The 25,682-nt window shown below is 31.3% G+C and overlaps 8 protein-coding genes across 8 annotated transcripts, besides 4 other annotated features; 5 read left to right on the top strand and 3 right to left on the bottom strand.

Annotated features, from left to right (window-relative positions):
- The first annotated feature begins 2,982 nt into the window (after positions 1-2,982).
- Positions 2,983-3,012: a terminal%2Cinverted (terminal inverted repeat of MuDR-3_TvMULE3 transposon ID:TVAGG3_0257530).
- Positions 2,983-3,903: a mobile genetic element.
- Positions 3,874-3,903: a terminal%2Cinverted (terminal inverted repeat of MuDR-3_TvMULE3 transposon ID:TVAGG3_0257530).
- A 39-nt stretch (positions 3,904-3,942) lies between these two features.
- Positions 3,943-4,630, top strand: TVAGG3_0257520 (immunoglobulins domain-containing protein; the record flags this gene model as incomplete). The annotated part of the gene is made up of 1 exon (XM_001324156.1): positions 3,947-4,606. The coding sequence occupies one exon, from the start codon at positions 3,947-3,949 to the stop codon at positions 4,604-4,606; it is 660 nt and encodes a 219-aa protein (XP_001324191.1).
- A 68-nt stretch (positions 4,631-4,698) lies between these two features.
- TVAGG3_0257510 (armadillo (ARM) repeat-containing protein family) lies at positions 4,699-5,972 on the bottom strand (the record flags this gene model as incomplete). Its single annotated transcript, XM_001324157.2, has 1 exon — positions 4,723-5,967. One exon carries the CDS (start codon positions 5,965-5,967, stop codon positions 4,723-4,725), a length of 1,245 nt encoding a protein of 414 aa, XP_001324192.1.
- Positions 5,973-6,358: 386 nt separating this feature from the next.
- On the top strand, positions 6,359-11,124 carry TVAGG3_0257500 (uncharacterized protein; the record flags this gene model as incomplete). Its single annotated transcript, XM_001324158.1, has 1 exon — positions 6,460-11,016. The coding sequence occupies one exon, from the start codon at positions 6,460-6,462 to the stop codon at positions 11,014-11,016; it is 4,557 nt and encodes a 1,518-aa protein (XP_001324193.1).
- A 265-nt stretch (positions 11,125-11,389) lies between these two features.
- TVAGG3_0257490 (uncharacterized protein) lies at positions 11,390-12,787 on the top strand (the record flags this gene model as incomplete). The annotated part of the gene is made up of 1 exon (XM_001324159.1): positions 11,390-12,787. The coding sequence occupies one exon, from the start codon at positions 11,390-11,392 to the stop codon at positions 12,785-12,787; it is 1,398 nt and encodes a 465-aa protein (XP_001324194.1).
- Positions 12,788-13,204: 417 nt separating this feature from the next.
- TVAGG3_0257480 (Alba nucleic acid-binding protein family) lies at positions 13,205-13,634 on the top strand (the record flags this gene model as incomplete). The annotated part of the gene is made up of 1 exon (XM_001324160.1): positions 13,226-13,570. The coding sequence occupies one exon, from the start codon at positions 13,226-13,228 to the stop codon at positions 13,568-13,570; it is 345 nt and encodes a 114-aa protein (XP_001324195.1).
- Positions 13,635-14,008: 374 nt separating this feature from the next.
- TVAGG3_0257470 (nucleoside transmembrane transporter protein) lies at positions 14,009-15,283 on the bottom strand (the record flags this gene model as incomplete). Its single annotated transcript, XM_001324161.1, has 1 exon — positions 14,009-15,283. One exon carries the CDS (start codon positions 15,281-15,283, stop codon positions 14,009-14,011), a length of 1,275 nt encoding a protein of 424 aa, XP_001324196.1.
- A 1,626-nt stretch (positions 15,284-16,909) lies between these two features.
- Positions 16,910-16,957: a mobile genetic element.
- Positions 16,958-20,317: 3,360 nt separating this feature from the next.
- On the bottom strand, positions 20,318-21,677 carry TVAGG3_0257450 (nucleoside transmembrane transporter protein; the record flags this gene model as incomplete). The annotated part of the gene is made up of 1 exon (XM_001324162.2): positions 20,382-21,668. One exon carries the CDS (start codon positions 21,666-21,668, stop codon positions 20,382-20,384), a length of 1,287 nt encoding a protein of 428 aa, XP_001324197.1.
- Positions 21,678-23,645: 1,968 nt separating this feature from the next.
- TVAGG3_0257440 (sphingomyelin catabolic process) lies at positions 23,646-24,946 on the top strand (the record flags this gene model as incomplete). Its single annotated transcript, XM_001324163.2, has 1 exon — positions 23,646-24,932. One exon carries the CDS (start codon positions 23,646-23,648, stop codon positions 24,930-24,932), a length of 1,287 nt encoding a protein of 428 aa, XP_001324198.1.
- Positions 24,947-25,682: the final 736 nt, after the last annotated feature.

Raw genomic sequence — 25,682 nt, 5'->3', positions numbered from 1 at the left:
CCAAAGGAAGGATAAGGTATTCCTATTATTACAATTAATTTGCCTGAAATTGTTGCAAATCATTTTAGAGATAGAGCCCAGAATTCAAGTGAAATGGCACAGAATTTGTTCAAGAAATATGTCGATGCAGCATCACCAGGATATAGATATTTAATCATGAATTTGCTTTTCAATAGCTATATGCAAGCAAATTACACAGTGGATCGTTCAAATAAGGATTCAATGGAATTCCTCGAATCATTAAACCAGACCATAGCTATGATTTCAGTAAGACATATAAAAACAAGAGAAGTTGAAGGAAAAACTCAGACATTTATTTTTGATATTTGCGATGCGAAGATAGTGAATGGATGGAAACAGATGTTTGATATTGTTGGTGCTGATTATTATCATTTTAGATCCGACGAGTATCACCAAATTGGAGATGTTTTATGTTCAATGTATTTTTATTCTTAAGGATACCCTTACATTGCGTAGTTAGAAAGAGAATATGATATTGTCATGATTGCTAAAGTTTTAGGCTCCAGAAATGAATATACATCAAACTGAAACAATTGATAAATTGAATGAACTTTTGAGAGGTTCTCAAATAAAAAAAATTATCTAATTTTTTACAATATTACTATTATTTTATCCACATATGTATATATAGTAATTTGAGAAAACTTTTAGGAAAAAATAAGTTTAATAAAAATCTGAATTTTACTTGTTGTGGGATTGTTATTAATTGACACTCCAGACGTATTACTAATAGTTATGCGTATGCAATTAAAGTATTTCTGATGGACAAAATGTGAGATTTATATCAGATAATTCATTTCTACTATTAAGTTATTCATTTATGAGTTTGCACTTATTCGCACTAAATAAATAACTATTAAAAATTGTTTTAATTAATTGACACCATATAATAGAGTGAATTTTGTTTGATCAAACAACAATAGATGATAGATATAAAGCCAAGAAACTTGCTATTAATATGCTCTACTTGCTATTTCAATGTAAGTATGATATTTTCTAAATGTTTCGTTCAGATAACTTAGATATATTAGTCAAAATTTGAAATTTTAATAGCACATATATTAAAAATAATTATTATTCATAAAAGATTAATGAAATAGTAAAAAAATCAATCAAATTATAAAATACAACATTTAGAAGAATTCTTATTATCCTTCAAAAAGTCAGTATTTCTGCTGTAATTTTCTACAACATTGTAGTTATTGCACTTTGTCTATGGATTTGTATATATGTTATATATAAATTATATATCTAAACTGCCCATAAGTGCAATTTTTATATAATTTGTTTATTTCTTTAACAATTTCATATGAAATATGCTTTTTTAAGCGTATCAAAGCTGTGTTCTTAATGTGCATGGATATATCAAGAAAAATGTCGAAAAAAAATGTGAATTCACAAATTCACTGAATTTTCACCGTTTTTTGAATTTTGCTACAGCACTAATATTAAATAATACTAAAATCTTCTGTCTTTGTAAAAGAATAAATTCTGACAAAAAGTGCTCGTTTAAATTTAATGTTTATGACCAAAAAAGGGTTACATGCTTAGTCTATTTTTCTGACAGGATACTCTAGATTTACATGATCTCTATTTCATATCTCCGTTTTTAGATTCTTCGACAGATTTTATGATAGAAAACCAAGATTAACAAATTTCCGGCATGTTAATGAAGAAATCTGCAGCTACCCTCAATATTATTTCAATAATCAGTATCGTTTCTCTTACAATTTATTTTTTTCTCAATAATTTAACAAGAAATAACAATACACACTTGGTTTTACGTATAAAAGCTAAGTGTCGAACTTAATCAACTTTACTTACTTAGCAAATGAATATTTTTGTGGTTGCGAGTTCTGAATGCTGAAGTTTTAGATTTCTCTATAAATGATATCATTGCACTTACAATGTTGTTCCAGCCTATCGCATAAATCATAGAAAATCCAAAAAAAAAATAATATAAAGAAAATTCATGTCATGAAGTTCAAAAAATACCGTGTAACATTAAAATTTGTTATGCATAATACATTTTAGCTATTATTGATTTTTTTTAATTTTCGAGAAATTGAATGGTGAGTCCGATAGAGAAATTTTTAAAAATCCTAGTGCCTCATAGAAGTAATTTCCCTCGTCTCCCATACTTCCAAATGTATGCATATGACATAAACTTTTATGCATTACACAAGTGGCCAATAATATCTATAGAGTAAAAAATTAGAAATTTAATTTTTTTATATGATAGTTATATTTCAGATTTGCGAGCGTAACTTTTTTCTCCATGGCATACTTGTTTTAAGAGCAAATGATCAAAATCGTCCTTCAATTATTGAAGGAGCTGATATCTTTTGAAAATTGAATTGAAAGGGTATTCAATTTTCAAATTTCCTCTCAATTTTGGAAACATATCAACTCTATGAATTAACAATTATGTGCCTTCACAGTTTATCAGTCATATAAGGTGCTTATAAAGAAAAAAGTTACGCTCGCAAAATATGTTTTTATATAGATTTCACATAAAATAATTATGTAATTTCTAAAAAGAATATTTTTGTTCTTGAATATTAAAGTGTATTGTAGTTTAAAAAGTTTTAAATATGTTGCTAAAATTTCAGGTTTATAGCTCATGTCTAGCATGACTTCTTCGTATGCGCAAAAAATCTGACACGTAAGGGTATCCTTAATGAACAAATAAATGCGGGAAAATTCCCCAATTTGGGAATTCCAATACCTTCAAATGAGGAATTCCAAAATTTTATGAATTCAAAACCATGATTGTAACCTAAATCATATTTCTATTGATCTTTAACCAGTTTTGATATTATAAATATGAGTGTTGATTAAAATTCATATTATTAAAATTCATATTACTTCATCAAATTTATATAAAATGATATCATTTGCTTTGACAATAAAAAATGACTATATTGTATCAATTGTTTTAATGCATACAATTGTTGTATCGAGTAGGGGTAATTTTAGCTAAAAGTGACACACTTGTAAAAAGTGACACGCCCGTGAAGGGTGTGATTACCGATCGGTAATTTCGACAGTTTAGAATTTAAAATTTTTTATGGAACTGTTGCGAGTTTCATAAAGAATTTAAGGAATATAAGCAAAGATTTGAATCAAAATCTTAGACCTAAGCCGCTCGATTCGCTCGCGGCTTCCGCGAATTACAGATCAGCAAAGATTTGAATCAAAATCTTCGAACTAAGCCGATCGCTTCGCTCGCGGCTTTCTTTATTATTTTAAATTTGCATATTTCCATCAAAAGTTCATAAGGTAAAAAATTTCGTTTATTTTTACTAAGAAAAAAAAGGTTTTTGATAATAAATTTATTTTATTTCGAAAAAGTAGCAATAATCGTAAAAGGGTATTGATAGGCTTGCTAAAGTAACTAATTTTAGCTGTCAAATACTTTTGTATTTTGAAGTAAATTAGTATAAATTTGTTTTTACTTTTATTTCGAAAAAGTAACAATAATCGTAAAAGGGTATTGATAGGCTTGCTAAAGCAACTAATTTTAGCTGTCAAATACTTTTGTATTTTGAAGTAAATTAGTATAAATTTGTTTTTACTTTTATTTCGAAAAAGTAACAATAATCGTAAAAGGGTATTGATAGGCTTGCTAAAGCAACTAATTTTAGCTGTCAAATACTTTTGTATTTTGAAGTAAATTAGTATAAATTTGATATTATTTTAACTCCCTTTGAAAACCTCAATTTTCCATACAGAGGGAACGGGAATAGCATCCAATATTCCCTGAGAATGGTTGCGCATTCTCAGTTCCCTCTATATTTCGAACGAAGCTCTCATCGGTCTTTTTTTTTAATACTAAACGTTTTTTCCCCCTGTCACTTTTAGCTAAAATTTGGATTTGCCAATTTATACTGATAGAAAAATTGACAATTTTTTTTGAGATTTCATGTTTTTGTACTTAATTTCGTTTAAAATTGTCACAGTTAGTGAAACCTACTCTGATCCACGAGAAGAGTTTAAGAAACGTGAAGAGGATATGCGAATAAAAATCAAACAGATGAATGAGCAAATGTCGAAATTAATGATCGAGCAAGAGATGGAAGATCTTGGCCCAGAATCAGGGGCAGGCATACAATACAATGAGTTTAGTATTTCCAGTATTTATCCAAAGAAACTCGCAGCAAATGAAAAAACAGATGTATTATTATTCGTTGAACCTAAAATAAATCATACCGTATACTGCAAATTCGGCTCAATTGTTAAACATGGCATTATTGGACTTAATAATAGCATCAAATGCCAATCCCCTGCTTTACAGATTGGAGAAATCTATATCCAAGTATCAAACGATCGAAGGAAATGGAGTCTTCCAATCCTTGTTCAGGTTTACGATCCGAATGCCCCAACATATAACACTCCAAGCGCATTAATTTTCATGGGTGTTGCTGTAGCTGGTTATATTGTATACAAACTGTATACAAGACACCAGAAAGCCAAGAAAGGCGCAAAACATAAATACGAAGACGATTTAAACGATCAATACGATGAAAGACCAACAAATACCAAAAAATACAAAGAAACGAAGCAGAGAGAAATTACTCTTTAATACATGTTTATTCATTATGATATTGTTATTAAAAGTTTATCAATTATACAACAAAAATAAATTGTATTTAAAAAATAAGCAGTTATATTTTAATTAAACTCTATAAAAATATAAATTTATTGATGATTATTCATAAACTCGTCGATTTGTGCTTGCATCTTGGTAAGCTTTGTCTGATTAGTAGATACAAAAGATTGATAAGCATCAAGAAGGTCTGGAATAACAGGAACTTGTAGCAACTTCTCTGTAACAAAATTAAATGCCTTAATAGAATAAACGTAGTCTCTATCGAGTGCATTTGCGTAATTTTGCTGGGCATCTTCAGAAACCATGTAATCTGGGAATGCTACGAACATATCTTGAAGGACATCCATGAGACTCTTGTTATCAGCTGTTCCGTAGAACTTTCCTAATAAAATTAACTGATTATCTTGTAATTGGATGTTATTTGAGGAAATAAGTTCGAAAATGAAGGCAAGGGACTCAACAGGAGGCATCTTCATGGCGAAGAGAGCATTGATAAGGCTTGTAATGTTCTCTTCTGTTAAGTATCTTTCTAATAAGGCGAGAAGGTTAGCTGTTGAGGTAATATTGAAGTTCTGTATGCAGATATCGATAAGAGATGGAATGTATTGCTCGCATTGGTCTGGAAATTCTTCTAAAACGTCGGCAATAACTTGGAAAACATCTTGACCAAGATTTGCCTGTTCGAGGATGGAGAAGAGGCCGGAAATGACTTCATCGGATGGAGAAGTCTTGCTAACAATGTAGTATGCTAAAGCTCTGACATTTGGAGAATATGAAACGTCAGTAAATGGAGTAACAATGCTGAAATCAATGTCACCGCCACCAACAACGGCAAATGAACAAAGTAAACCAAGTGCGGCAGAGTAAATCGGCTCATTTTGATTTTCAAGCCATGATCCAATGGATTGATGGAAATTACTGTTAGCCAACAACATACCAGCGTAATCAACATCGTCAAATGAGTTGTCAACTAAAGCTGTGAAGAATTGGATAACATCTGGATCTGGCTGAAGGTTTAAGAGGAAATCAACTGGAATTTCTGAAGCATACTTGTCACCTTCGCTTGGTCTGAGTGAATAGAGATGGCGATATGCAGCACAAACCATTCCAATAATTTGTAAGTTAAATTCGTTGAATGATTCGATTAATTTGTGGAAAATATCGGAAAGATAGAGATTCTCAAATCCTTCCTGATCTTCTGTTGCGTTAATGAGAGAAATAAATCCCATTTTGCGGCTTTCAAGATCTGGTTCAGTAATCTGGGAGACAGCAACGGTTAGATTGCCATAGATAAAGCCAAAGTTTAATTCTTCCTTGATAGTTTCGTTTGACATCTCTTTTTTTAAAATGAAAAATTGATTTTTTTTAGCTAAAATTTGTAAAGTTTAGAATTTTTAGTTGTGTCCCAAAAATTTTCTGGCTATCATCAATTTTTTTGCTTTATTAGACACAATATACATAGAATCATCTAAAATTCATAATTTTCATGTTTCCAGTTTTTGATTCCATTCTTGATGGCTTGGTGAATTCGAATCAACAAGGTTGAACATTAATCATTAGCACCACTAATTTGCCTTGTGACCACTTATTTTCATTTCAACTCAAGTATCTTGCAATTGTCACAATTCAACAAAATCGAATTTATTTTGAAGACAATTAAAAATAAAACTCGAAAAACAAGAAAACTCAGTTCTAAACAATAAGTTTTATGTGTTTTTGTTATTTTTTACAACCGCATTTTGTTGCTCAATGAAGGGCAGTTTTTCCGTTATTTTATTCTTTATTCACCCCAGAATTTTCAAATTCTTCCCCCTTTTGAACGTTAGATGAGCACCTCGTTAGTGAGGGCTTCTCACCTAACGAATCGGCAAGGTGGTTGTCGATTTGGGGTTATCACATCACGGCGTCCTAAAACAGCGAATCCACAGACCCGTCGTGTCCCCACCCTCCCTTTTACGTTAGATTTATTGAATAAATACGAAGGGAGCAAAGAAGAAACATCACTTGTTTCTACACTACGCGAAGAAACAACACTATCTACACCACGTAGCATTCGTGAATTCATCGAGACAAGTTCAATAGATTCAATCAGAGATCACTCAGCTTTAGTGATACAAAGGAACTGGCGAACTCACAGAAAACGCCAAAGACTCGCTAAAATGTTCGATTTTTTCAAAAAAATCAGGCAAGTTAAATATACACACGCATTTGCTGCCTGGAAATTGGCATTGAATCCACCAGCAGACGTTGCACGCAAGTACTACGAAAAATTCATCTCATTCTCAGATTTATCAGGTATATTACCCATCCAAACTTTTTTATTACAAAAAACTTCGTTTAATACATACATGAAAACGAATTTCCTCTTAATGAAACCATCACTCAACCATGAAAAAGTCACACAAGTCGTTGTCAACTTCAACAAACCACGAATTTCCTTATTTTTCAATGCATGGTTACAAATATCTCAAGAACACTCAGTTCTCAAACACTCACACGAATCGATCTACAATGTAGGCAAGAACAGGATCCAATTCGGACCGTTGTATTGGGCCTATCACGTTTGGAAAAGATGGGCTTACTTACATCGCAACCATAAGAAAGGCATTTACCCAGATCCTAAGCGCTTTTTCTACATTCCAGAGTGGAACTACGCACTTGCAAACAAAGAAAAACAAAAGCGATTAATACATGATGCGGATCTCCAACACAGAAGGTTTCTCATTGTCAGAGTCAAGAAAGCCCTACGTAAGAACTGTCTTTACAAGATGAAACAGCAACACAACATCAAAGATATACAAACAAAAGTTAATAAGATCGTAATGGTCAAAGCTTACAGAGGATTTATGACACTTATAGCCAGTTACAAGCTCAAACAGTCCATGCTCACAAGAATCCTCAAGTTCTGGTATACGTATGTTGACAAGAAAAGGATGTTAGACATGTTTAAAGACATTCACTCACAAAGAACAGTTTTATTCACTTTAAACAAAATGTTTAGACAGTGGAGATTGAATATTGTTGAGATTGGTGCTTATTCTGCTATGATACATGACATGATCTATGATAAAAGATCAGTAATTTTAAGATGGGTCTTCCTAATGATGGGAGATTCACTTCACTTCACTTTTTATTCAAGTTTTGTTTGTTGGCGCAAAATCATTTTGAGTAAAAAGAAAACAAGGAAATTCATGGAGTGGTCGAAGTATCATTCCAAGCAGCAAGGTCTCAAGAAGTTTGTTTTGGACTGTTTCAGAGTCAAAGCAAATTTCAATGTTGACAAAACAAATTCAAATCCGTTCGGAGGAAGAACGGTTTTGCCACAAATGAAAAAGTTGAGAAACCGCCAAGTGACGATAGACAGTCCGACCAATTATTTATCCAACACATTGCACGCGTATAATAATACAAATGAGTATTATCCATGCAAAGAAGATTTGACACAATGGGACAAAAATGATGTCAAAAATTTGTTTTTACAGGTCACTTTTTTGGTTGCAACGAGATCAAAAAGTGATGTCAGCACAACAGATCCTAAGAAGAGGATGAATGAAGTTAAGAACTACAGGATCAAGAACATGTTGTTTAATCAAGCAGGATTATCAGAACACAGACAAAAACAAGCTGATAATGATCTCAAATTGAAACAAATTTGGAGAGAAAGATTGAGAAGAGATTCCATCATGATCTTGTCAATGGAAGCCCATGATGAAGCGATTGAATACAACAGGATTGATCCTAAATTCGGTTTACATGATGGTCCAATCATGTATACACACAAAGAAGACACAAAAAATAATGAAGAAGAAGAATACGATGAAGAAGAAGAGATTTCATTTAATTTCAGCAGAGGAAAAGATCCTAAACAACGTCGACATTCAGTTCGTCCAGCAAATGAACCAGTTCATCCTCTCATGAAAGATATTCCTGTAATTAGAAAATCAGTTATAGATAATGTCAGAAAATTCCGACGTTCTCCTGCAGAAATTTTCATTGAACGTGTTACTCGAAAAACACTTAATTCACGTGCATTATCACAAGCATCCCAGAATCTTACATTGTCACGACAATCTTCTACATACGATTCATTCATTCCTATTGGTTCATTGTCTTCATCATCATTTAATTCGAGTTCATCTTTCCAATTACAAGGAATTGGAGAAGCACTTGATTTGAATGTCAATAAGAACTTCCATGAGATACAGAAACTTCCAACAACAACAGTTATCCAACCAAATGATGATATCAATGTCAAATTAGGTACACAGAACTTAAATGTTGGTCATGTTCAAAAGAAAATCAACTTTGGCAAAATTTCACCACAAAAATCCGGTGGAAAAATGGAAATCATCAAAGAAGAGAACAACGAAGAAGAAAATTCAGAAGAAGATCAAAACATTGAATCCGATCACGAATCACAAAGTAGCAAAAAAGAAACAGAACAAGAAGAAGCTCTTAAGAACATCCAAATTGACAATAAGAAAGATCGAATCAGTCTCGAAGAGTTAGCTATGAGTTTCTTGAACGAAAACGAAGCCAATTTCGGATTGACAGATTCTAATAACGAATATTCCATCTTGACAAAGAAATACATTGGCATCTTGGCCACATTGTTAGGTTTTCGTGGTCATCTTGCAGTTCCACAAGTTGAAGGTAAACCAGTTCAAAACATTTCCACTGAGTTCCCTGCAGTTTCAACAAAGATTTCACGATTAGTTCGTCGAATCAATGCAACAGAGCCACATCTTCTTTTCCCTCCTCGTTCTGAAGAAAAAATTGCTTCAACAAAGAAACTTCCACAAGTTTCACAAGCTCCACCTGTTAAAGAACGTAAGCGTCAAAAACTCTTTGAAGAACGAGGAGAAAACTTTGAAGAAGTCATTGGCGAAGATGGAAAAGTCTACAAGAAATCAAATTGTTCCGAATTTTCAGGAGTTTTATTCAGTGGTGAACAAGTTTTGACATTAGCTCCATGGGAAAACCGTAGTGAAGTTCGCAAGTCTAATGAAAACTCCGCACGCTCTAGTTATGCATCACTCCCAACAGCAAAGATCACTGTCAAAGGCTTTGAAGACATTCCAGGCATGTCAGAACTTGTTAAAGAAGTTTCATCATTTTTAGGTGGAACTTCCAAAGAAAATGAATATTCAGATCTTGACGAAACTAACGAACAGGCAGAGAACCAAACTAAAATTGTTAAGAATGCGCTTGAAATTGCAGATGGTGTTGCACGGAAACTTCTTAAGAAAGAAGCAATTAATACTCCATTTGATGAAATCTTCAACTTTGTTGATACAACAGGTATTATTTTGCACAATGACAAAAAGCAGCAAAAGGATAAACAAAATAGATCAGAAGATGAAGTTTCTGTTTCTAACATTTCTAATGATACAATGAACAAACACCATGCATTCAACACGGCATCACGCAATCAACGATCCGGATTGATTATCATTGAACAGAAACTTACATTCACACAAGAATTACTTCGTGCCATCAAAGAAAGTTCCAAACTTATGAAACCACACTTAATCAAGTATTACGGCGATCTCAACAAGATTGATCCATTCAAAGAATATTCCACACTTAAAGATAAGATTAAGAAACGGCAATCACAAATTAACAAACAATCTAATGTATCAAATACTCATGAAAATCCATCTAAGACACAATTATCTAGAACAGAACCATTTATTAAAAACACGAATTCTAATACAAGCCGAAGTAGTAAAAGTGAAATCAAAGTTCGGAAGAAAGTCACATCAGAAACAATCCAACCAAAGACATCACGAAGGAGTAAGATCAAAGAACTTGAAGAGATTGATGTTGGTGAAGGCGAAGTTGCATTGACAATTGGTGGTCGTCTTAATTCAACTGAACATCCAACAAAAGTTAACAAACGATCATTGACAACACTTTCACATCGTATTTCACGTAACAGCAACGATCGAGACCGAAGTGATTTAGTTGTTAAAAGCTCTCGTATTAATAAACAAGACTCAGGTGATCTGTGTTTAACATCACGTAAGATGACCCCACATTTATCTATTGCAACATTAGACACTACAAAGAGTTGTATTCGTGTTCATGAAGTTTCAAATGCTCGTCGTAAACCAAAATTCACAAATATGACAGCATCAACACCTAAGACTCCTGACACACTGATCTACGAACTTCCACGTCCTAAAACAGCCCCGCTTATTTCAGGAAACAAATTCAAAGTTGACATCTCCAAAGAAGAAATTGTGAGTGATCGAGACATTGATTTCTTTATGTTTGTTAGTCCTTACATCATTCCACCCGAACTTCTTTCTAAACTTCTCGAAGAATGCGAACGTATTGAATCACAAACAGTCAACACAGCACGTACCTTACCACATTAATTTTAATTTTTATTTGTTATTTATTAATTTTGTTTGATTTTTATATTAAAATTCAATTTGTTTGTTATTTTATACATTTTATCATTGGACAACTCAATTGTGTCATTCTATCACTTTACTATTTTAGCATTTGCGCTTGAGACTCCATCAACTTATTATTTTGTAGTTACTAGTTGAGTGGAAAGCATCTACAGTTAAGATTTATGAACTCATCATATTGCTTTAAACTTTCTATTATTCAGTCTTATATATACTTTTTACATAAGTATTTGTCGTTAATACTATAAGCGTATTTTTCTAAATCAAAATTTGTAGCGAATTTTTTTTATAAATTCACCGAAATTGTCACTTTTCTAATCCAAATTTTCTATAAATGCACGATCTTTTACAAACATGGAAGGCAGATATTGATGGAAAACTTAAAAAATATCAAAACAGTGTTGATACTAACAAATCCTCTCTTGAAAAACAGATCGCTAAACAAAAAATCTTCTCAAAACAAGATAATATTGATCTTATGGTTTTAAATTACGTCAGAGTTCAAGCCTATCAATCAGTACACGAAAAAATATCCCTTATTTTTAAAAATGTTGCATTTATTGAAAAAAAAAATATTAGTGACGATATAAAAGCCGCAATCGAATATCTAAGTTCCTTTGAAAAACTAGAAGGAGATAAAACAGCCACAAATGCAATGAAAAAACTCAAAAAATACTATACTTGTTCAAAAACTCCAGTACCCGTTTCAAATGAAGTCAATTTAGCCTTACAACGCAAAAATTTCACACCAGAAGAATATGTAAATGTTATAGTTGAGATTTCTTCTCAAATTCACGATCAACATTACATTTTATTAAATCATATTGCAAATACTGCACAATACAAGCAAGCCGCTAAAGATATGCTTGCTCAACTACAACCACCGACACCAGTTTATACTCCTCAACCCTCAATTCCTCCAAATCAATATCCTCCCCAAGGATTTCCACAAAATATTCCACCAACACCACCGCAGTATCCAATACAAAGCCAAAATATGCAAGGCCAAGACATGCATCAGTTCCAAAACCCATTTTACAATCCAAATCAGCAACAGTTCAATATTCCTCCTCCGCAGTTTAACCAACAGCAACCACAACAGCCACAGAACATGGCTGCACCTCAGTATTCTCCTCCTCATTCAAATCCGATTTTTCCGAATCCGCAGTTTTCTCAATCCAACACTCCCAGCCAGATGTATCCTCCAAATCCTAACCAACCATATATTGCTCCGATCACTCCTCCTTCAAATCCATATTATTCCCAAAATAATCAGTCCAAACACCAGCCAATACAGTCCAGATCGTCAAGTTCATCAAGAATACAGAGTCCGCCACCTAATGTCCCACCTGGACAACCACAGAACTCTAATTCTTATCCATCAGCAATTCCAACTGGTATTCCTTCAATGTACCAGTCAAATTACATGTACCAGGACCAACAATCCATGTCAAAGAACCAATTCTACATAGCTCCGGGAAATTCTCAAACAAATAACCAAATTAACGAAATTCCTCAAGTTCCGGTTCCAACCGATACTGAAAACATGAAACCTGTGAAGCAGGAATCATCAACAGAATCAGAAATCAATGAAACAGAAAAGAATACACCTCATATCCCAATATTTAACCATGAAAAGGGTCCAGGAACCCCACAGAACCCTGACCAAGCTGATATAGTCATGCCTTTCTTTAATATTTCTCCTACATTCCCTGATGATGTTAATTTATAATTCGGATTTTTATTATTTTTTATTTTTATCATTGTAAAAGTAAATATTAAACTTTCAGAAACAATCTCTTCTTTCATCAAGACTTTATCCATGAGAAATTTAATATCTATCAAAAATAAGTAGAAAAGTGACCTAATCAAATCTGCATCCAATAATATTATCAGTGAAGATTATAATCATAATAGTTTTAGTGAACAAAATTATGATCTGTATGTTTTGATATGATATTTTCGATTAATACTTATCTAAACAAATCCATTTTGCTTTCATTCCAGTAAAAGTACATTACATTGCTATTTAACGAAATATTAGATTGTAGATTTTGCCAGCCTTGAGAGTTCAGCATTAATATCCTTACATTATGAAATTTTGAACAAACATCGATTTAAAGCTCATATTCCAAGAAATCTTATCAGCATAATTTTTTTTTGTTTGAAAATGGATTCTCGACCTGTTGTCAAACTTACCCTTGAGCATCCAAAGAAAACAGAAACGGACATATATATTACAAAAAGTATGGCACTAATGCCAATGGTAGAAGAAATAATCAAGAAACTTCACAATCATAATGAAATTACACTCCACGCAACAGGCGCTGCAAATTATAAAGCGCTAAAGATAGCAACAGTAGTAAAATCTATGCAGAAGGGCTTGGTTGAAGCAACAGTTACAACTCATACAGTATCAACAACTGACTTTCTCATTCCTACAAAAATAGGTGAAAAGAAAGAACAGAAGTCGCGTAATATGAACGCTGTTACAATTGTTCTTTCAATTAAATAGAAGCAAAAAAATTCTTTGTTATAGAATGTATAATATCTCTTGTTTTCTTTGTAAATGAATATAGTTTTTGAACTCTACTCACATATATTTTCCAATAAATGCATAAAAGTGTTTTTTTGATAAATTATATTCGATAAACTATCAGTTTACAGAGTATATATCAATCGGCATATGTTTGGGATCATTGCTATTGTAAAAAGCTTAATCTTATAACAGCTGTAAGTATATTTACGTAACCTCATCAATGTCAGTGGTATTTTGCATGATTAACTTTAAGAATTGCTTGGAAAACATAATCAAAGATAATTTCTATTCTATTCATAGTGGAATACCCGCATTTAATAATTTTGACATTTGAATTTACAAAAAAATTTATGAATTTCAAATAAAAATATATTTTAATTCCGGAATGACATAATAATATTTTGAAAACAGACCTTATGGAGCACTGTATTTTTCATGCAAGTTGTTTGATAAGAATGTAAGCCATACACCTGTGAATACACCAAGATTTGTCGCAAGAACTGTTGTGAATACACCAAGGTCAATTTCTTCTGTAGCTAGATTTTCGCAAGTTGCTGTATAAACAATACAAAGACCACCGAAGTAACCAGTTGTGACTGCGAGCAAAAATGCCATAACACACATGTATATATCACTTCTGAACTTTGGAACTTCTGCAGATACGACTATGAGAGGAATGAAAAGAAGTCTTAAAACATGTGGTATCCAGAGATACTTTGGCTTAGGGAAGAAGAACCATCTTGTAATGAAACGTCCCAAGAAATCTCCAACATTGTAACAAAAAATAACAGCTGTAATGAAATCTCCAAATTCTTTGAAATGTTGATTACCAGCATAGAACATATAACTTGGGAAGAATGTAAGAGTGATAGCAAAGTGAAGCCAGCCTTCAATAACGAAAGGCCAAATCTTGAGGAAGACTCCTTTGATTCTTTTCATTCTGAACATGAAATCATTGGATGTTTGAGCAAGTTTAAGTCTTTCTTGTCCAATTTCTGTCTTGCTGAAGAAATGGAAAGTAATAAGTGTTGAAATTGTGACCAAAACCGAGAAGAACAGATAGAAAAGTCCTTGTTTCTTTAAACTTCCATTAAACGCATTTTTTGCAATAACCCAAAGTATTGATGTAATTAAACCTCCAAGAGCAACGCCGGTGTTGGCTAAAGCCGATGTCTTTTCTCCAAAAAGACCAGCAAAACCCATTGATGATCCGAACATAACACTCTGAGCTGCAGATGTTAAAGCTGCAAGGAGATAAACAATGTAATACTGTGGATTACCAAAGTTGACATAGAAATAAATAACTATCTGAACAATTGCCATCATTGTTAAAGAAAAATAAAGTCTGGAAACAAGAGTAAACCTTTCAATGAATGGAAGTGAGCACAAGTTGCAAAATTCACTAGTTAAAATTAAAACTCTTGGAAGATCTCTCTGAATTTTCGCCAAACTTCCATAAGTATACTTTTGACCAATTGTTATGCTTTCATAGAAGTCTGTGCCACTAAGAAATGTATTGTAGCTGAACAAGATATTAATTCCAATAAAGAAGAACACAAGCTGAATGCCAATTGTGATTCTGCTATCGATATCATCTTTCTTTTCATCCATTTCCTTGCTTAAATCTTCATCAGATTTCTCTGGCTCTGCTTCAAGATCATGCATTGTTTCAGGATCTTCTTGATTCATCCTTTAATGAAAAATGAAATACAATGGGTTGACATTTTCTTTCAAATAATTCTATAGTATGCTGATTCAAGTTGAATATACATTGATCTTTCAAAATAGAATTAATCTGGATAGCGATTTAATATAATAGCACAGACGATTCACTCATCCATTCAAAATTTTTTAAAGAAATTTCTAAAGCACTTTTTCTATTTATGATAGAAATTTAAGAAGTATTCAAAAATATAAATATTCAATTTTTTAAAGCATGAATTAATGGCTCAATTATATTCAGTTCTCCTTAATATTTATATTTTAACGAATTTATTTTATCAGAAATTTTGCTTTGTAAGAGGTAGGGCAACGATAGGTCAAAAAGGCTTCTCTGATAGATTTCCTTGCCTTTTGGATATGCTATAATATATAGCCTAGCATGATAGGATATGATGTCAAAAGTTAGAACATAACTTAGGATCTTGAGAAAAATGAAAAACAAAAATTACATAAAAAAAGAAAAATTTTATCTAATTTGTTTTTTTGGACCGAATAAGTAATTTTATTGAATTTCAATACGACACATAGATTTTATTATTAGTAATAAATATAATGGTTTACTATTAACAAGGAACCTAAACTAATGAAAATTTGATTTCAAATATTGTATATGATTATCATAGATTACCAAAATATATTGCTATTTATGAGGATATAATATTGATTATTAGTAAATCGTATAAATTTAATAAATATACCATGAATATTGAATGAATTTCTTGATTCATAGGGGTAAACCGCGCTTTTATATGATTTAGACAGAAAATTTATGAGATGTAAATAACACAATAAAGGTTTATATTGAATATTTTCTAAAAATAAATCGAAATTATAAAAAACAATACATTTATTCATTGAAACTACTTGGACAAATATGAAACAAGCATTCAGGCAATACTTTTGAGACTTCAACGCATCTGATAATTTTTATATAACTTCACCTCTTATGCTTAGAGTGGATGTATTGAGATCGTATAAGTATAGATGAGCTCACATTCAGATATGATGTGTGAACTTCTGTTTTCACTGCAATTTTGAATCAGAATAAACTCAAAACAAGAATAAAATGATATACTCACTCTCTAAATGTGTTCGAGATTTAAAGTTGTATGAATAAAACGATTCATCTTTCGAAGCCTCCCATTTAATGAGAGACTTCGAAAGATGAATGTATTCATGTAGATGAAATACTATATATGACCATGTGTGATACTAAAGATATCAAAATGTTCATTTTTAAGTGCAATAGAAGGGTTATCTCTCGTAAAATCTCAATTTAAGGAAGATTTAGAAAGAACTCCTTTCCTAAGTAGATAGTGTGTGGTTTCTGTCTTTTGGTTGATCAGGAACTATGAAATTAAGTCGGACAGAAAGAAGTTCTTTCCAAAACAGACTCCAAATGAGTTGTTCGAAAAGAACTTCCTTCTGTATATGGATAATTGTAGTTACCGCACTGAAGTATGTGATTGTGATGATGGAGTTCTCGATAAATCTAAAATCGGATTAAGATTAATTGAAAACTCAAGTAATTCTTTGAAATCTTGTGTTGTCTGGCACTATAATAACCAAAGAATGAGAATATTATGTTGAATGATGAGTACGTGTGCTCGGCATTCGCCGAGCGAATTGAGTTTAACGTACTATGAAAAGTGACAAATTTGGGCTTTTTTTCCTAGGGTTATGATCTCTTCCTTTCTGCTCAATACGACAGAAATGAAAGAATGAATTTGTACTCCCTAATTGATTACTACAATCTGTATCTATCTTTAACATAGAATTAGCTGCATTGTGATTTATACTCCAGAATTATTCAATTTAAGATCAACCTCGTAAATTTTAATCATATTGCACCAATACTCCTACGTTGAGATAAGAACATGATTATACATACCAAAGCCCCATATTAAAAATCAAAATTTAGCACCTCCATTATGCAACCACCATCGCAAATAAGTATATTTACGCATATTATGATGCATATTCACACAACTCGTATACATGAAAAGTTATTAAAATCAGACAAAATTATTGCAATAAGGAAAAAAAACAACTTTATTATATATGTTAGTAATGAATTACAAATATTTCTACAAAAATGCTCAATACTTCATATAATCTTCGAATATTTCTTATTACAAGTTAATACATTTTGACTCGAACATGATAAACAAAAGCTGACACGCTGATTACTACATTTATGAAAATATAGTACGTTTCCATTCATCTGTTTACTTGTTTTTGTTGGAATAAAATCATTTTTTTTTTTTTCATGAAATAAGAATTTTGCTGCGAAAGCAATATCTCTAACAATAATTAATACATTACGTCAACTCTGGAATGAGTATTTATCAAATATGATATCAAAATCAAAAATTAGTTGTTTTTTATGAGTAAAAACGATGCAAATTGATTATTTGACTAATTATCAAATACTTTGATTTTCCAAATTTTTTTCGAAATTAATTTTTTCATGTGAAAATTCAAATTGTTTAATTTCATTTTTGAAATTTTGAATTTTTTTTGGAATTTTGAGTTGATCAATTCAGCAGAATTGATAATGCTATTGCTTTAGGGCATACCACAAGGTGATGAATAAAAGGTGAACATTAACAAATTATTTTAAATCACAAATATCATCCTCATCAACTTTAATTCTAAAAAGAACTGTACTGAATTATGAAAATGCATGATTTACATTATTAAAATCTTTGAATGAAAATAGTACAAGATAAGTTTTTATTCATTTTTAATTAGATTTAAACGAAAAACTACTCCATATTAAAATTTAAGTCGAGAAATCGTATTTTGTTCTTATTTGTTAGCATTTTGTAGACATTCTAATCTTGAATTAATTTGTTACATGATATTATTAACAAATTTAACTGAAAAAATATGTTAATATGGAATAAACCATGATTATATAAGCTATCAATGCTATATATACATATGTAAAAGATTCATATTAACTCAATTAACAAAAAATGATAGATTTTCATAAAGGTTCAATCTAGGTTCGTCCGAAAATTTTGATTTTTATATAGAAGACATAGTTTCATATACATAATTAAATTTTCAAACAAATTTGATCATACCATTTATTAAGCAGGATAGTATATTAATTACTATCAGTATAAAAATATAAAAATGATTATATTTAATTATTGCATAATTTAGTCAAAGAGTTATAAGCCTCAAGTGATCGTTATCACCTTCAATGCACGTATACTTTATTGATTCATAGATATTTAATCTATGTTTGACATGTTGTTGTCGTCATTCGTTTTGTTCCCATTCTTCCTAAGTTAGAATTAGAGAATACACCATCCACATCATCTAATTTGGTCCTCAGCGATAGATTGGTTCATTTTGGAGGAGTCCCATCAGACAGTTTTCGAGCACCAAATATCAAATTTTAATGTATACAAATCTTTAGTGATTTATCTCTTTTATGATGAGTAAAAGGTTTCTGCTCATCAACATTTGATTTCCGACATATATGATTTCTAATTGCAATTATTTACTTTCTTTTTATAATCTAACTCTGTGACTCATACCATAAATTAATTATTGGAAAGTGTCAATATGTTTGGCACAACGCATGGCGGAAGATACCAAACCATGCAGGGAATATGATACGTTTAAGATCTCCGAACTTTTTTCCAAAAATTTTCTATCGTTGCCCTACCTCTGCTTTGTAAGATTTATCCTTAACAAAAATACTCCAAATCAGTTGCACATTCATGAATCACCATAAAAATATTTTATGGGTGCCATAAAGTGAAGTGAAAGTTCATAAAAAGGCAATACTCAGAAATAGAACTCCAACTTTGTGAGAAGAAAACATCATTACAGTAATAAATATTCTATTATTCCTATACACTATTATACAATTTTAAGGTTAGTAACTTCCACTGTAAAAATTATTTTGGATGATAAACTGATAATTGAGACAAAAATATATAATAGCATGAACAATGGTATCAAATTATGCAATGACCTAATATTTTTTAATTTAACATTAATTTTATTTTAGAAATTTAATGGACACAATTGATGTTATCTATACCATAAAGTTAAAAACTTGTATACATTAGATTGTCTTCTATTACATTGCTTAAAGAAATGAAATATTCATTTTACTTAAATTAATTGGGGTTTGCCTTTAACCCATCATTAATGCTAATAGATCTAATAAAATTGAGATGATCATATACATTATGCTTTAGATGTGTTTTTCTTGAATTTAAGTAATTCATTTTGACAAGTTAATACTTTAATAAATTTCTATAGAAACTGATAGTATGCATTATGCATAGTTATTCATAGAATTTTCAGTTAATTTTGATAAAATTTTATGCAATTACTGCAATTACTGTTATTATTACTTAATATATACCAATTTTATACTAGAATAGAATCAATAATCTATGTCATTCTAAAATTGCGTCCAAAATTTCAAGATGAGAATTCATTTTTGCCATGAAAATCCACAAATTTATGTTAACTAAGATGTTTACATAGTTTAATTTCCGAAATGCAATAAAACTGTTGTGGAAATTCCCAAGGTTACATTTTTGAAAGGTTTACATGCTGATTGAATCATTTTTATTTCATTTATTTTTTACATCTCAAACATATTTTTAGGAGTATTAATTCATTCACCCAAAATATTGGTACTGTTAATGATCTAATATCTGAATTTGAAGCATTTTCTCTGAACAATCTCGGTAAATTTAACCTTATTTCCAAATAGGTATCCGATTAAAATGCTATTGATAAAGCCTCTACCAATATAAGAATAGAAAACAAAAACCACGATCTGTTGCCAGATTTGTCCAATGTTTGTTTCTTATATTTTTTGTTACACTGATGAAAGCTTTTTGAGTATTCTTTTTTTTTCGAATACTTAATAATCCTATTTACCAATTGCATCTTTGAACAACAAAAATCAAATCATGCTTTTGAAGATTTGATTTTTGTTGTTTGGTAAAAAAAGGATTATTTTTCGTATAAAGATATCTTTAATATATTATTTGAAATACAAATATATGATAAAACGCATAAATTACTGTGGACTATATTTCTCGTGAAGATTGTTAGATAAGAATGTAAGCCATACACCTGTGAAAACGCCGAGATTTGTAGCAAGAACTGTTGTGAATACACCAAGATCGATTTCTTCAGTTGCAAGCTTCTCACTTGTAGCTGTATAAACAATGCAAAGACCGCCGAAATAGCCTGTTGTTACAGCAAGAAGGAAGGACATAATGCACATATAGACATCGCTTCTGAGCTTTGGAACTTCGACTGAGACAACAATAAGTGGGATAAAGAGAAGTCTTAATGCATGTGGGATCCAGAGATACTTTGGCTTTGGCCATAAGAAGAATCTTGTCACGAATCTTCCAAGAAAGTCACCAATGTTGTAGCAGAGAATCATAACTGTTGTGAACCAACCGAAATCCTTGAAGTGTTGGTTGCCAGCTAAGAACATGTAGCCTGGGTAGAATGTAAGTGTAATAGTAAGGTGGAGCCAGCCTTCGATAACAAATGGCCAAATCTTAAGGAAGACACCTTTGATTCTTTTGAGTCTGAAGAAGAAATCATTGGATGTCTGAGCGAGTTTGAGTCTCTTCTGAGCAATTTCTGTTCTGCTGAAGAAGTGGAATGTAACAGCTGTGGCAATTGAAACAAAGCATGAGAAGAATAAATAAAGGAAACCTTGGTTTCTGACACTGTTTGGAAAAACTCCCTTAGCAAGAATCCAAAGGAGAGATGTGATTAAACCACCAAGAGCGACACCTGTGTTGGCTAAAGCTGATGTCTTATCACCGAAAAGGCCTGCAAAGCCCATTGATGAACCAAAAATGACTGATTGGGCTGCGGATGTCAAAGCTGCAAGAAGGTAAATGATGTAATACTGTGGATCACCGAAGTTGACATAGAAGTAGATAACAATTTGAACAATAGCCATTATTGTCATCGAGAAGTAAAGTCTGGAAATGAGTCTGAATGATTCAATGAATGGAAGTGAGCAAAGATTGACTGTTTCAGAAGTGATGATCAAAACACGTGGGAGATCTCTTCCAATGTTGACTTTGCCACCATATGTGTATCTCTGATGTCCAACAAGTGAACCGTAGAAGTCAGTACCACTGAGGAATGTATTGTAACTGAACAAAATGTTGGTACCAATGAGGAAGAAGATAAGTTGAATACCTAATGAGATCTTAACATCATCTTCTGACTTCTTATCATCTGATTTGTTGTCCAAGTCCTTGGAAGAATAACTCTCGGACTTCTCTGGCTCGGCCTCAACATCATGAAGTATTGCAGGATCTTCTTGAGTCATCCCTTGATGAAAAATGATTATTTAATGGGCCGACATTTTCTTTCAAAGATTTCAATGGAATTTGGACGATAGGTCACTGATTCATTCAGAAACTATCAATGAATTCAATTAAATTGAATGAGATTTGTTTATTAAACTTTCTCATGGGTTGCTTTGATATTGCAAAGACTATCAAAATTTTCGAGTCCTTTTTTAATACAATTTGATTACCTGTCAGAAAATTAACTGCTTCTATTAAAAATGTAAAGAATTTACTGCGGTAGAAGATCATTTTAAAATGCTCATAGTAATATTTAAGATATATTATTAACTGTATCACAAAGTTCTCAGAAATAGCTGTAAAGCTGTAAAGTTTCTCGAATATAAAATCAAAAATGATAGTGTTTACCTATGTAGAAGAAATACGATAATTGTATAAATATAAAATATTCAATATTTTACACCAATAAATTGGATAATGAAGAAATAATGCATACTATAATATTTTTCATATTCGCTTTTTATAAAATAATTCAATCAGTACTATCAGCATTTTTATAGAAATAATTCAATATCTCCTTTCAATTTATTTTATCGAACCATAGAGAGGATATATATTAATTAAAATATTGATTGAAATCAAACTTATTAGATCAAAAGTATTGAAATGACTTTTGAATACATTAAAAATTGAGAAGATATGATGAAATTGAATTCCGATAATGTATACATTGTATATGAAATTATGATTCAATTTCACAATAATATTTTTAAGAGTTTTTGTAAATGTTAAAAAATGGATAAGTTGATTTTTTAAATATATTCATGCAGCTTTACATCATATGGGACCTCTTTATTTAATCAAAAATTAATGAACATCACAACATTTTAAAATTGAATTGGCAAAATTGGAAAATATGTTAATCATTACTTGACATTAACCAATACATGTATATAGCAATCATATTACATTCATGATTGATGTATTTTGATTCATATTTTATCATATTATTTTGAAATCATTAATATATAAGCCTGTTTACATTAAAATCAGATACACCACAACTTTTTAAAATAAATTTATTTTGTATTTTATTGATCGACATTCTAATTTTTTTTCAATTATATTAACTTTTGGTATTTCTTTTTATTTATTGAAAGCACATTCTTACATGCATGGAAGTGAAATGGACTATTCTGCTTTGAACATTATTTTTAAAGATAGTGACAAATTAAAACAAATTTGTGTCAATTTAATAGTTTTCTCCAACTGAAAAGCTTAATAAGTTTTCTTCATAGTTTTACGATAATTGGATCTATGGGCATTTGAAAACTAAGCTAATAAAATTTCACTTGATGTGATTTTTGATTAAAAATGACAATAATCTTCTTTACTTGCAGAACTATAATCAACATGAGTATTATTATTGATTTCTATGATTCTTGTTTTCAAATATAAGAGATTCATCCAGACAACATTTGTTAATGCCGTTCATATACGTTTTATTAGCTTAATTCCTATTTCAATATTATTACAATAAGTCATTTGACTTATTTAACTAAATTATCCATAAATATATGAAGGATAACTTAAAAATGTTTTATATTTACAATGGAAATGGCAACAAATTAGTATTAATCTGTAAAATTTCATATTTCTTATTAATATTTATTATGACATTAATCTAAATTTCTGTTTCAAAATAACCTTATTTCACGCTCTCATAAACTATAAAATTATCGTCATTTTTGAAGATAGCAATATTTTGTTTTCCACACAGATTACATGTTAAATTGAATTTTTATTTGAAACAATCCACGGAAAATAAAATAAACAAATCGAAAATCCAGTCGGTATTTTTTCTGATAAAATTAATAACAAACATGCCACCAGTATTTTTTTATTTCTGAAGTTGGTGATGTGATGTAAAAGAAATGACGTGGAACAAAGAATATACTTTCAATGGGAAATGATCGGGGAAAATTTTAAAAAAATCAATGGATGAGGAAGTTCTTGTAGAAAATAACCAAGGAGAGTCAGTGACTAAGTGTCTCCAATGGGGTGTTGGCATCACTGTTGTCGTCACTTGCATCGCAGGCCTCTTGATTGTTTATTTTGTCAATCCATCGAACACGGCCAAAACAATTAACATATTTTCCATTAGTGATTTACAAATAGATCCACTATATAATGCTTATTCAACAGATGTTTCTTCTCTTTGCCGCGGAAATAATAATTCAGAAATCGCAAATAACTTTGGTCAATATGGTTGCAACACGCCTGAAGGTACCTTGGATAGTATGGTAAACTATGCCGTCAAAAATAAGCTGAAACCAACCTTCATTCTCCTTGGTGGCGACAATATCGCTGATTCTCTTGATTATTCTCGTGAGGATAATGATAAATTACAATCTAGAATCATCAGCAAACTCCAAACTGCGTTTCCGAAAATCCCAATCTATCCTATAATCGGTAGTACAGAATTTTCAACAAAATTTGGACAATTTTCCACAGATTCCACTGACCTTAAGGCATTAAATAGTGTTTTGGGTGTATCTCTCACAGATTCAGAGAAGGAAACCTTCATGAAAGGCGGATATTTCGCTCATGATTTTCCAAAGTTCAATGTCCGCATATTATTCCTTAACACAGCCATATACTCAGCATCTAGATCATTCAACAGCTCCGAAACCGATCCTTACGGCCAGTTCCAGTTCATTTTAGATCAAGGTGAAGAAGCAGCGAAGAAAAACATTGGAATTGGTGCAATTATGTACTTACCACCAATAACAAACTCAACTACATTCCCAAATGGCATGCATTCCGAGTATTCCACCAAATTAATTAATTTATTCAACCAAACTAACTTCAAATTCATAATTTCAGGATATACACATACAGACTCTATATTCCCTGTATACTCTAACAGTACACAGTCTTATGTTATGACAAATCCATCTGTTTCACCACTTTTTGGAAATAATCCAGGCTTCAGAATGTTAAGAATTCGTGCAGGAGTTTTGGAAGATTTTGATCAGTATTACTTCGATATTTCAAGGAAAGATTCACAATGGAATAAAGAATACACATTCACAAACTCATATTCAGTCAAATCAGCATCACCAGACAGTGTTGGAAAAGCAATTGACTGGGTAATGACAACTGGAGAAGGAAGATGGACATTTAGAGAGAGAACTTTCGTCAGAGCGAAAACAGATGATGATTTGTACTACTGCTTACTATCTAGTAAGTCAATGCAAGCATCTGTTAACTGTGTAAATTAAAAAACTATTCATATATTTTAGATTTTTTTTTTACTTTTTTGATGAAAATAATTGAGGTCTTGGTAAAATTAGGCAGATAATAGCTTTATCTACTCCCTTCCTACCAAATTGCCGATGGTAGCAGTATTATATAGATCGGAACCTTAACGTAGGTGATTTTTCATCCTGCCATAAGGATCATACTTTTGAGAGTTTTACATGGCATTTGCCGGCAAATGTCATGTAAAGTTGTCTCAAATATTTTAGGGTAAATACACCGGCAACCCTTGCGAAATAATTGAGAATAAAATAGTTCTCTGCGCAAAAACGAGGAAATGTATTTAATTCATGGTATTCTTTTATGTTCTTAAATGTTACTATTCCATTTCCTACTGTTGGAATTGATTCAACATATGAATCAGAAATAGTCTAAGTGAAATCTTCACCATTTACTAAAACATGCTATATATTACTCTTATTGACCTTAGTTGCGCTGAAAAAGAGTTCATCACAACTGAATTTCTTTGCATTTTTCAGATCTGAAATAAGCTTCTCAATAAAATCAGGAGTTCGTTTATTTATTCTTTTGAGTCTGATGTTTATCATCATTCTTTTGCATCTGAGATATCTGTGTTGATTCAATTTGATCTAAAAAATTATTTTGATAATATAATGAGTCTGAAAGTAAAAAGATTCGATTACTTCATTTGTTTCTTCTAGCGGATCAACTTGAAATAAACCCATATTGTAATAATTGATAACGTTATTAAC

Source organism: Trichomonas vaginalis, chromosome V (genome assembly GCF_026262505.1).
Source record: "Trichomonas vaginalis G3 chromosome V, whole genome shotgun sequence".
Lineage (NCBI taxonomy): Eukaryota > Parabasalia > Trichomonadida > Trichomonadidae > Trichomonas > Trichomonas vaginalis.
This window is presented reverse-complemented; position numbering and strand designations above follow the sequence as displayed.